This window comes from Theropithecus gelada, chromosome 9 (assembly GCF_003255815.1).
Source record: "Theropithecus gelada isolate Dixy chromosome 9, Tgel_1.0, whole genome shotgun sequence".
Classification (NCBI taxonomy): Eukaryota; Metazoa; Chordata; class Mammalia; order Primates; family Cercopithecidae; genus Theropithecus; species Theropithecus gelada.
Window position 1 is genome coordinate 95,766,801 of NC_037677.1, and position 12,314 is coordinate 95,779,114.

The 12,314-nt window shown below is 45.1% G+C and overlaps 1 protein-coding gene across 4 annotated transcripts in view; it reads right to left on the reverse strand.

The window, feature by feature from the left end:
* Nucleotides 1–4,842, reverse strand: part of HPSE2 (heparanase 2 (inactive)) — a 779,029-nt gene extending 774,187 nt beyond the window's left edge. For all 4 annotated transcript variants that reach the window (XM_025396838.1, XM_025396837.1, XM_025396835.1 and 1 more), the window contains exons 1-2: nt 4,480–4,842; nt 1,301–1,458 (exon numbers count right to left, since the gene is read on the reverse strand). In XM_025396838.1, the coding sequence (XP_025252623.1) occupies nt 1,301–1,458; nt 4,480–4,769 (448 nt within the window). In that variant the 5' untranslated portion in view covers nt 4,770–4,842. The remainder of the gene's footprint in view (nt 1–1,300; nt 1,459–4,479) is intronic.
* Nucleotides 4,843–12,314: the final 7,472 nt, after the last annotated feature.

Below are 12,314 nucleotides of genomic sequence, written 5' to 3' on the forward strand. Positions count from 1 at the left end.
TGCAATCCACACTTTTATAGCAATGACTTATATCTTTGAAAAGATATAGCCTTAAACACCTACATGCTTTGGCAAATGTTATAAAAGAGTAAGTCCTAGTCATGCTCCAAACTCAAGAAGCCTCAGCCTTGCCCTCTTTCTCTTATTCTGGCACTTTAAAAAAACGTTCCTCAGCCACCCTTGAAATACATTCCAATACCTCTCCAGAAGTTCTTTTCAATGAAGGCCCAAGAAAATACAAGGGCATTTGCTCCTTTAGCTGATTGGTAAGAACAAGATGGAACAAAATTCAGAGGGCTCTGAAAACCTGTCCCTGAGCCCTTTATATATAAAAGTGTAGTTTACTTATGAGAAGGAACAACAGCGGGGAGAAAGCCCTCCAAGAATGGACACTAATGCCTCTTCTATCCCATCTTAACAGTGTCAATAGCTCAAGAAACGCCAATACCCATCGTGCCTCTTTGAAAGCACATCCCTCCACTTAAACAGGAAGTTCATAGATGTTAACACCTAGCCTTCTAAACAAAAATTTTTCAATAGCATTTTCATTTTTTTCCCTAGTAAAAATGAGACTGTTCAAACCAAAAAAGATTGGCCTCTCTGACTGAAATAGGATTTCAAGTTTTCAAAGCCCTTCCAACACTTACCTAATTCGGTCAGGAAAGAAAGCTGGCATTTGTAATCCCATTTTAAAACAGAAAAAAATGCAACTCTGAGATTAGGCAATCTGAAGAAGAACTAACTGTGGAGATTTCCAAACCTTCCTCAACAAGGGAACAATTTAAAAGGGATTATTCCAGAAAACTTTAGAGTGCACTTCAAAAACGGCTGAATCCCTTCTGTACCCTCATCACAGGAAGGCAAGAAATAAGAAAAACAGAAAGGCACTTTGCCTAGAATTTTAGCAAAGAAATATGACTCTGACCTTTAATAATCTATGAACCTGGCTGAATTTTCTCAAAAAACCTGCTTCATCTACACCCCGCAGGACCAGCCCGCTAGCAGCCTCCAAGACAGCCGCCCAGCAAAAGGCCAGCAGCTGGGTGAGGACAACCTGGAGAACCCCCTTTGCGCAATGAGGTCAGGAGTTCCACACTGCAGCGTCTCCTCGTCTGAAGCTTCCAACTTTTCATTTTCAAGCGACCTGCAACCAGGTTCTCTAAATCTGCCCCAACGCGCGCGCGCGCGCGCGTACACACACACACACACACACACACACACACACGAACATAGAGACACACAAACCCAGCGGGTGCTCGCTTCCGCTCCCCTGATAAAGAATGGTAATCAAGTTTCTCACCATCCTCATAGTTTTTGAGATAGTAATCCGGGCCCGGGCCCCCGCGGCTTTTCGCCGGGTTCCTCAGGTTCTGGAACTGCAGGAAGTCGGTCCTTTTGCCCCCGAAGCGCAGAAAGGCGGGCGAAAGTCCCCGGGCCAGGGTCACCAAGCGCTTGGAGCTGCAGAGGAAGAGAATAACAGAAGAAAGTTCCCCGGGACAGGACGAGAGCGCGTGGGGCACGGAAAAGGGCCCTCTTCCTACTCCCTGAGGGTGACCTGGCCAGGGCTAGAGGCTCTGTGCCTGCCCCAGCCGGTAGTCCACGCTGGCCCCTGGCCGTTCCCGCAGCTTCTAGCTAGTGCCCCGCGCCCCAGCCCGCCCTCACCGCCCAACTCCGGGGGCTATGCCTCTCGCTTCCAGGCGCCCGCAGCGGCCCCCTCCCGCAGACACCCAGATCCTGATCTCCTAAAGGCTACAGACTGTATTTGTTCATAGAGTGTTTGTACGGGGTGGGTGTACGTGCTACGAGCACGGCGCTAAAGCGCAGTTGCCCGGCTTCTGCCACTGCCAGGAAAGCGCTCCGGGCGGAGACGCGCTAGGCGCGCCTACCTCTGGCTTCCGACCCTTGCCAAAAACCTGTATGCTGAAAGCCGGCATTGCCTCCTCAGCCCCAGGGGCCCCACAAACCTCCGTGCAGGAGGTGAAACCTGCCTTGTTTCTCTCAGACCAGGCCTGGCGCCTGAGCTTAAGTGGATTCCTACTTTCTTTCTTTTAATGTCCGAGTTGATTTGTCTTTTTCACTATATTGTAAAAACCGCATTGTTTCCCAAATCCCCGGACGGAGAGATCCCCAGGGTAAACCCTTGCCTTTCCAAGAACACTTCTCCTCTCCCGCACCACCACCAGCACACACACACAGAGTAAAGGCAACGTCTCTTTGGCCCCTGAAATAATTCGGCCTGATCTCAGGAAAGGTAACATCCTCCTCCCCACCCCACCCCCGAGTTAGGCTCCATCTTTCTTCTTTCCCACTTGGGGCCGTTTGGAACCGCTAGGGAAAATGAAGCTAGCCGAAATGTGGAACCTGCGCGTTAGGGGATACTAAATGAGCATTAAAACAATAGCATTTACATCTATTTAAGGTCAGGATTTCCATCAATAGGTTTTTAAAAGCCAAAGGCTGCTGCTTTGGGAAGGAGTAGGGAAGGAGCAATGCAGATACTGATAATGCTGAGGGGATCAGCTGCTGAGTTCCGGGTCTGTAAATTATTTTTTAACGCTTTACTGTTTCAGATTCTGAAAACCCAAATCCAAATGGTGACGTTAAAGAGCATCATAAAGTAGGTGGATACGAGAAAGAAAAAACAGACTCTGCTTTTGGAGTTTTTTGAGAAGAGACGTGGCTACCCCAGGGTCTTGTAACCAGAAGGGTCGTTTGGCTGAAGTCTCCGGGACCGCGCTCCAGGACAGGCACAGTCAGGGCGTCGCGTGGGCCTACTGTGGCAAAGGAGACGTCCGCGCGAATCCGGTCCTGGGGAAAGGGCAGTTCCAACAACCTTTCATCCAGAAGCCTGCACAGCCAAAGCGAATGCGCTCCGCCAGGACTTCTTCCCCGAAAAGCTGCCTTCCAGACTCTCTTCTGAGGCAGGAAAGCATTAGGCGAACAGGCTGATTTTTAAAAAGAAGAAAGCTGGAGGGGAAAGGGGTCTGCGCAGCTGAAGGAGTTCAATGCAAGTGGGACAAGCATTGCGGAAAACTCCGTTGCACCCTACATTCGGACGAGCTCAGAGACGCACTCTGCTGCACCAAGGAGCTTTCGAAGAGGAAGCTGGGCCGCGCAGAGCTGGCTGTTCCGCCCTGGCAGCAACCGCACCAGCAGGAACCGAAACGGCCTCTGCAAGGGAAGCTACAGCCTCTCAGTTCTCCGGCTACCCTTCCTCCATGTGGAAGGAGCGCTCCACGTGGCGCCTCCCGCTACCTGCGGCATCCGCAGACCTGACCCGGGCCAGGGGGACAACCCCAAGAGCTGAGAGGCGGACGCACCTCAAGAAGCAAAACTCTAATTTCGCAAGGAGTGAAAAATACGAAGGACGCACAACGGACGTGGCCTCGGGGCAGAGTGGGACTGAGAGCGCTGAAGGCTCTTCGAGGGGAACCCACAGCTGAGGCTCCAACTTGGAGGGAATTTTTAAAAACTCAACACTTGGATTCGACATTGCAGAGGATGTATTTCTTATTTTACACTGCAACTCTGTCCCTGATGGGAAGGGATCGTAGTTGCCTAACTGCCAAACTGCAACAACCAGGGGAGAGTGTGAGCCCAATTAGATTACAAGCCCTAGAGCAAAGGGAATCACAAACCTCCGGGTTTGCTAATCCGCTGGTGCGGGGTTCAGATCTCCGAAGCCTCCCTGGAGTATTTCTGGGTCTCTTACCGCTTCCCTTATAACGCTGTGACCCCAGCGAGGATTTTTTTTTTCTTTTCTTTAAAGAAAAGCTAAACTGTGCAGTTACCGCAGGAGATTTGAGGAGGAGGAACTGAGGGGGAGGGGGGCATTCCGTCTATAAAAAGCGCCTTACAAAGTCCTGAAGTCTGGAGATGACAGCGGAGGATATAAAATTTAAAAATTTAACTCCGATCCAACTTGCCCACCACTCAAGCCTCTGCTTAAATTCGTTTTCTGTCTGAGAGTGGGAGAGAACTGACGAAACGATCTTTCCGTGGAAAATTCCACTTTTCGTGCAATCCCGCTTGAACATTCACAGACACACACACACACTCCTCTCTGTCGCACATACACACACACCCCCACACACATACTCATTCTTTTCAGCTCTTTGTTGTTTGAGATCTTTTCTTCGCTTTTGTAACTGCTCTGAACCTCTTGTTTCTTTTTCAGAAGGAGACGAGGAGGCTAATTGTGGATATATGTAAGCACAACATTTTTTCAGTCATAACTGATAAGTTTCTGAAATGCCTTCTGCATTGCAAACATGTGCATCTTAATAGAAAACATTGCTTTTCCCAATCACTAGTTACAGCCTCATAGCACACAATCCAAGAGGAGGAAAACCTCCTTTCTTCTCTTTGAGAGATCTGCTTGGCTTACTTTCTTCTTTCCCCTTTGGAATGGTGGATAGGAAGGGGTTGAGGGGATATTACTAAAAAATTTTAAATGATCCATCGAAGCCCCTGCCTTACCTTAGGAAATCGAGCCAGCCATCATGAATGATGGACGGATCCAGCTGCAGAGAGAGGAAGTTCTCATTGACTGTCCTGACTGGGTTCTTGGTGCTCACATCAAGTAGAATCAGGGTCTTTTCCTTCAAACCTGTAGCTCTGTCTACAGGCAAGGGTCTCCTGTCTCCAGCTTGGGAGGAAAGGGAGAGATGGAGCAACAGAGCCAAGTAGAGAGCCCCCGGGGCTAGGCACGCGGGGGGGCGGGAGTTGCTGGAGGGCATGGCTTCAGGGAAGGCACAGAGCACCCTCATTCAATCCCTCTGATTTAAACCTCTCTTCCTACTTGGTCTCGCTAGTGACTAATTGTCCTTATCTAAAGTGTGTGTCTGTCCGCCTTTTTCCCCCCTTTTTTTTCCCTTCCTCCCCCCCCCCCCCACACACACACACACTCTCTCTCTCTCTCCCTCTCTTTCTCTCGCTCGCTCGTTTTTTTTAATTTTTTTTTTCTTATTTTTTTTTTCAGTGTTTTGGTGCTGGTGGAGCGAACTCACGCCCCTAGCCAGCCTTCCCAGTGACTCTTGCCAAGAGAACTCGTACACCGGCACCGCCCCTTTAAGAGATTTCTACTGCAGACATTTTTTAACTTTTTAAAGGTAAGGGGAGGGAGGCAGGCGGGAAGGAGGAGAAAAGGGTGGCGTTGTACCCTCCTAATTTAACCCTCTAGGGTCAGGAAGCAGAGGGAGGAATCCAAACCAAGCCGTTGTACCGTCTCGGGTACAGAGCAAGGCGTCTGGTTTTTTACTTCCCTCCCTACGAGGCTTTGGAGGGCTGGTCAAGCTCCGACTCCGACCCGAAAGCCCCAGCGCCAACCCCGAGCGCGCTGGAGTAGTGTTCCCACCGACAGCACGTTTGTTTGTCCTGATAGCGTCAGGCACTTCATCCGCTCAGGGCCCTTTTCTGGTTGAAGCAGCAATAGCAAGGGCGGTTAAGTTGAGGCGTTGACTCTTGTCAAAGCCTAGAGTCCTGAAGTAGATTCCCTGAACAGGAGCCCTGATCTCTGTGATGCGTTGGGTAGCCACACGGAAGCATCCTCTGACCTCGATAGGGCAAAGAGTGGCAAGAAGGAAAAACACAGTGACCTGGTCAAGCAGCTTCTCCGATCCGAGGGCCAAAAGGGACATGCGCCCTGGCTCTGCTCTGCTCTTGCCTGCAACCGAGGAATAAAGGTCTTGGGAGCGTCAATATATGCTGGCTTTGGCCAAGTCGAAGCTACCTGGACTGTGCTTGGATAGTCAGGGCGGCTCTGCGTCCAACTGTGCCACTGCTTGGCCACTCTATTCTGCTGCACAGGTAGAGTCCCCCCTCCAGACCCTCCTGGAGGTCAATCCTATACTTAGCCCTCCTGCAGGGAAGTGCGCCTTTACAGTGTCAGATGGGACCATAGTGACACTTTCGGGTTTCCATCTCGGCCCCCAGTCAAAACGAGAGTCACATAGCCCTGAATGGGGAATAACAGCCGGAAGCCGTGTGATGCACGACCTGCCGCTGCTCATTGAGCTTCCACCCCACAACAGCTTGCAAATTGAATTCTAGGTCCTAACCTGAAGCGCGGGAAAGGGATCAGGCACAGTTTGCTGCAGTCACATTGCTGGGCCCCACTTTCGGCTTCTTTCTGAAACAAAATGGGCCTTCTACTTGGCAGAGAAGGGAACTCCTTTTGTAGTGTGGGCAGGCACAAACGCTGAAGCGTCCAGGGCCCTCCTTGGTATCAAACAAGTAAAACCCTAAAATGCAGAGCAAGGGTTTTCCCCAGGGGTGGATGGACAAGGGTTAGTCTTAAAGCCCAGCAAACGCTGTAATAGCAACCTGTATCCTCTTACCTCCACCCAGACCAGGATTAACTATCTGAAAAGAGCTGGAGTAGATGACCTTCAGCTGAAGTTCCCTGAAAAGCCTCTACAAACCTAAGCATCCAGGAAATCGAGATTATGTTGCATTCATCTGTGAAGGGCCATGACGACCTTTTAGAAATAGGACTGCATAAAATGAGGATATGGGAGAAAGCAAATGCAAGTCATATTATTTAAAGATGATTTTCTAAATCAAGCTGTTACATAGTGAAGTACTGGATGTTGGCTCCAGCCCTAAGGCCTATTTCCTTCAGTTCCTGAACATTTCTAACACATCTAGATCCTTTAAACTGTGTGTGTGTCTGTGTGTGCGTGTGTGGTGTGATACAAATTTCAGTCGAAATTTTTGTAATTTTTAAGTATGTATTGAGCACCTCTTAGAGATGGCAACAGCCTGGCGAGCAAACACTTTTGTCTTTGTGTTCCCAGACCAGAGCACTTAGTAGGCACTCAATAAATTCTGTGAAATAAATTAATGGTAAATCCAATCATGCTCAACACACTGAAATAATATGCCCCTCTCCAGAAGAATGTGAAAAATAAATACTTTTATTTGTCACAGTAAATTATGTTTTGGGTTTCTGTTCAATAATTTGTTTTCCCAGTTATTAACATTTTCCTGGCCATCTCCTTCAAAAAATACTTACCTTATAAAGTCATTAGTTCATTTGCTATATTAAGAAATTTTTAAATTATATATTTTTGATAATGAGCCAGATTTTCCAAGGGCCTAAAAAACCCTTGGCTTACAAGTGAATGCACCTTTAGAAGCCATGTTAATTAGGACCAATGGAAGACAATTTGAATAAATATGTCCACTAGATGTCTATAATTAATATTCCTTTCAAAAATACCTATTCTTGTGACCAAGAATGAACTTGAGTATAATGAGAATGTGCTTAATTATGAATTTTCACCATTTTTGCTTACTGACCTAACTACTCTGTAATGGTTTCTTGGCCTAATTAAGTAGTATTTAATGTTTTCATCAGAATCTGTATGTGATATTAAAATCAAAATCAACAAAACAAACTGCTTGTTTTCTTAATTCCTGATGAAAGCCATTTCTCTCGTCTAGCCATTGAAATTCTAAGTCATTCTATAGAGGACATCAGGGGAAAGAAATCACTGATATTTAAGGGGTTAGCCCTGGTTGGTCACTAAGATGATTTGATTGTTTGGTCCTTTGGTTTAGTTTGGGTTTAGATCTCCAGAGATACTCTTTGCAAATAGCTGCCACACATACACTATATCATGGTTTTTGTCTTACCTCTCATCTAGACCTAAATAATTTGCTGTAAGTAGTTCATTATTCATCAGTATATTAGATTGATGTTTCTATCCTATCTTCTGTGTGCTAGGTGACAGCAATCTGCATCTGTTTTGTCTTAGATTGTAATTTCCTAAAAGACAAGTATTGGGCCTCTGCATAAAATATGAACTGTCAGGCCAGGCGCAGTGGCTGACATCTGTAATCCCAGCACTTTGGGAGCCAAGGCGGGTGGATCACCTGAGGTAAGGAGTTCAAGACCAGCCTGGCCAACATGGTGAAACCCCATCTCTACTAAAAATACAAAAATTATCTGAGCGTGGTGGTGGGCACCTGTAATCGCAGCTACTCAGGAGGCTGAGACAGAAGAATTGCTTGAACCTGGGAGGAGGAGGTTGCAGTGAACAAGGTGGAGCCATTGCACTCCAGCCTGGGTGACAAGAGCAAGACTCCATCTCAAAAAAATAAAAAGTAAAAATAAAATTAAAAAAATAAAATATGAACTGTCAGGAACTAGATGCATTGATGTCTCCTTGGAAACGCTCTGCTTAGTGTCTACTGAATGGTATTCATAGATAAATTGCTTTGATATCTAAGAGCCCAGGTTCCCAGAACTGTAAGAAAACATGAAGATTAACTGATTCAGTGATTTCTAGACTTTGATATTTCAAAATAAATATTAGTTAGTGGGGAGGAGTGGACATATGTTTGTCAAGATTTTGTTTTGTTTTGTTTTTTGAGACAGTCTTGCTCTATCACCCAGGCTGGAGTGCAGTGGCACAATCTCAGCTGACTGCAACCTCTGCCTCCAGGGTTCAAGCAATTCTCCTGCCTCAGCCTCCCAAGTAGCTGGGACTACAAATATACACCACCACGCCCAGCTAATTTTTTGTAGTTTAGTAGAGACGAGGCTTTACCATGTTGCCTAGGCTGGTCTCAAACTCTTGAGCTCAGGTAATCCACCCACCCCAGCCTCCCAAAATGCTGGGATTACAGGCGTGAGCCACCATGCCCAGCCCTGTTTGTCAACTTTTTATTTTGTCTAGTAAGGACCTTAATAAAAACTGTCAACTACTTATCTCTATTACTTTCCAAAAGAAAAGAAAATTTTAACATCTGAACAAAAGCTAAAATGACATGTCAAAATAAAGAGCAGTTGTTTAAACTGAATAAATTTAGCTTTATGAAAAATACTGGCCAGGTGCAGTGACTCACGCCTGTAATTCCAGCACTTTGAGAGGTCGAGATGGGTGGATCACCTGAGGTCAGGAGTTCGAGACCAGCCTGGCCAACATGGTGAAACCCAGTCTCTACTAAAAATACAAAACTTAACTGAACATGATGGCGGGTGCCTGTAATCCCAGCTACTCGGGAGGCTGAGGCAGGAAAATCACTTGAACTGAGGAGGTGGAGGTTACAGTGAGCCGAAATATGCCATTGCACTCCAGTCTGGGCGACAAGAGCAAAACTCCATCTCAAAAAAAGAAAAAGAGAAAGGAAAAAGAAAAATCCCTGTATTAGTATCATTTCATCTCGGACAAGTGGAAATATATACCAGTGACCAACATAGGTACTAGGACTGGTGAATAGGACTACTGAGATATTATTCTGTGTTTATGTCCAAATTCTACTTTGTAGGGTATAGTATTGCAAGATGTACAGCTAATGGTCATCTTGACTACAATGATTACTTTTTTTTTTTTTTCTTGAGACAGAGTCTTGCTCTGTCGCCCAGGCTGGAATGCAGTGGCACAATCTTGGCTCACTGCAAGCTCCACCTCCCAGGTTCACACCATTCTCCTGCCTCAGCCTCCCAAGTAGCTGGGACTACAGGTGCCCGCCACCATGCCTGGCAATTTTTTGTGTGTTTTTTAGTGGAGACAGGGTTTTACCGTGTTAGCCAGGATGGTCTCGATCTCCTGACCTTGTGATATGCCCACCTCGGCCTCCCAAAGTGCTGGGATTACAGGTGTGAGCCACCGCGCCCAGCCTACAATTATTTCTTTTGACTTTTCCTATGCCTTTTTCTCACTTTCAGCCTGTCACAAACTCATTAACTCTATATGCCACCCGCCCTTTCCTTCTACTAAACATTAAAAGCTTAGTTTTCACTATTCCCATTTTCCCCTTCTGCAATAATTATGCCTAGCTGTCTAATAGAAATTTTAAAAAATGCTTTACACTGTAACTAGAACTGGGAAGCATGAAGACATAACAGCCAGTCCACTGTGTCCTCACTTACTGCCTGTATACCCAACTATGATGACTGATATTTATTGAGACCTCATGGTTCAAGCATGGTACTCTCAAAAAAACCCTAAGAAGAGTTTTTTATAAACTTCTTATACCTAGTTTACATATGAAAAAATTGAGACTCAGATATTAACTTTCTCATGGTACACAGTTAATAAGTACCAACACAGAATTAAACCCAGGGCCATCTGACTCTAAACCGTAGGTTTGTATTCTTAGTCACCACAAGTGACTAAAGTATTGTATAACCCTCTAGAACCTGTCAATGTATAGTGGGAAAACAAAAACAACAACAAAAAAAAAAAAAAAAACCTTAGAGTAGGATTTGGAGGCCCTAGGTTTAAGTCCTGACTTTACCAGATCTGGTTTTGTAAACTTGGATAAAATTTTTAATGGTTCTAAGCCTCAACTGCCTTATCTGTAAAACTGATATAATATCCAAGAGTAAAGTAATAATCAGTAAGGTTATGTACGAGGAAAGTACTTTATAAATTCTAAAATATACAATCAATCAGGCACAGTGGCTCATGCTAATCCCAGCACTTTGAGAGGCTAAGATGGGAGGATTGCTCGAGCCCAGGAGTTTGAGACTAACCTGAGCAACATAGTGAGACTCTGTCTCTACAAAAATGTTTTAAAAAAATATCCAGGTATGGTAGCACACACCTGTAGTCCAACCTACTCAGGAGACTGAGGTGGGAAGATTACTAGAGCCCAGGAGTTTAAGGCTACAGCGAGGCATGAGGTCAAGCCATTGCACTCTAGACTGGGTAACAGAGCGAGACCTTATCTCAAAAAAAAAAAAAAAAAATTATACAATTGTGCTATTACTTTCTTATTCATTCTTATTTCCTGTCTCCCACACGTGCCACAAATACATCCCCTTAACTGATGACTATGGTAAGAATTAAGTTATACATGAATGACTTAGTGGTAAACCTGAAACAAAAGGTCAACTCTATCTAACATAATATGGTGTTAATAAATGTGGTCAAACAAGTCTATACCACATATTTTAACCATGTAGGCTCTTCTGCCTGTGATTAGCATCTCTTAAGGAAGAAATTAGAGTAGGTTTTATATGTCTTCGATTTTCCACTAGGAAAGGGGAAACAGGAAAAGGCAAAGGACAGTACAAGAGAACACTGGTTACAAAGTATGTTATTTTACCATCAAGGACTGTCTCTGTCCTGCCAGGAGGAGCCAGAGATGACACTTTCTCCATATGGAATGTTGAAGGAGAAAATAATTGCCAGCTCTACTGACTACACTTCGGGGATGTTTGTTATTGAAAATACCTGAGAAGTTTTATGTGTAATATCTCTGGGGAAAAAATCAGATTGCCTCTCATGTGTTCAATGGCTTCATAATTTATAACTGTGATTGCTCCACCTCATCATATTAAGAAAACTCTGGTCTTTGTCCTTACTACTGCCATCCAGCAGTACATTTATTTGGGGAAGATCATAACCATAATAAATGTGATTGACTCTAATAAGTTCAGTTTGAAACCCCTTAGCATGTTTGGAAGTAGGGATGGCAGTTATTTGAGGGACTGCTAGCGATAGAAAACTAACAGAAAAACAGATTAAAATTACTCATGTCTTTGTCACACCCATTGAAGAACCTATCTTTTACCATCCCTGCCAATTTTGCCATTTATACATTCAGGTAAGTTCTGAATAACCAGGTAAGTTCTGAATAAGCGTCATGTGATACCGAAAAAAGCATGGACTTCGGACTCTGATAGACTGATTAAAATCTAATTCTCCATTTAATATCTGCTAATGTGACCTTTGTTGAATAAGTTATTTATCCTTGCTGAGTCCCAATTTCCCCATCTATAAAACAGGCATAAGATTACTTCCCCCCAAATGTGTTGTGAGAATTAAATAAGGTCATATCTTTAGTACTTGGCACATAGTTGCTACTCACTAAAAGTCATTTTCCTTCTCCTGGTTGGGTTTCACTGTGGCAACGAGTGTAATTTGCGTAGATGGGTTACAAGGAAATTATACACCCACAACCTAAGGTTTTGAAATATAATTTACACATATACTATTTAATTTTATGCTTACACCATAAAAAAGCACAGACTTTACCTTCATAATCTGGGTAGAAAATTAGAGTTAAATCAGAGCACAGGGGCTCACGCCTATAAGCCCAGCACTTTGGGAGGCCGAGGTGGGTGGATCACGAGGTCAGGGGATTGAGACCATCCTGGCTAACAAAATGAAACCCCGTCCCTACTAATTAGCTGGGCGTGGTGGCACATGCCTGTAGTCCCAGTTACTCTGGAGGCTGAGGCAGGAGAATTGCTTGAACCCAGGAGGCAGAGGTTGCAGTGAGCTGTGATTGTGCCACTGCACTCCAGCCTGGGCGACAGAGCAAGATTCTGTCTCAAAAAAAAAAAAAAATTAGAG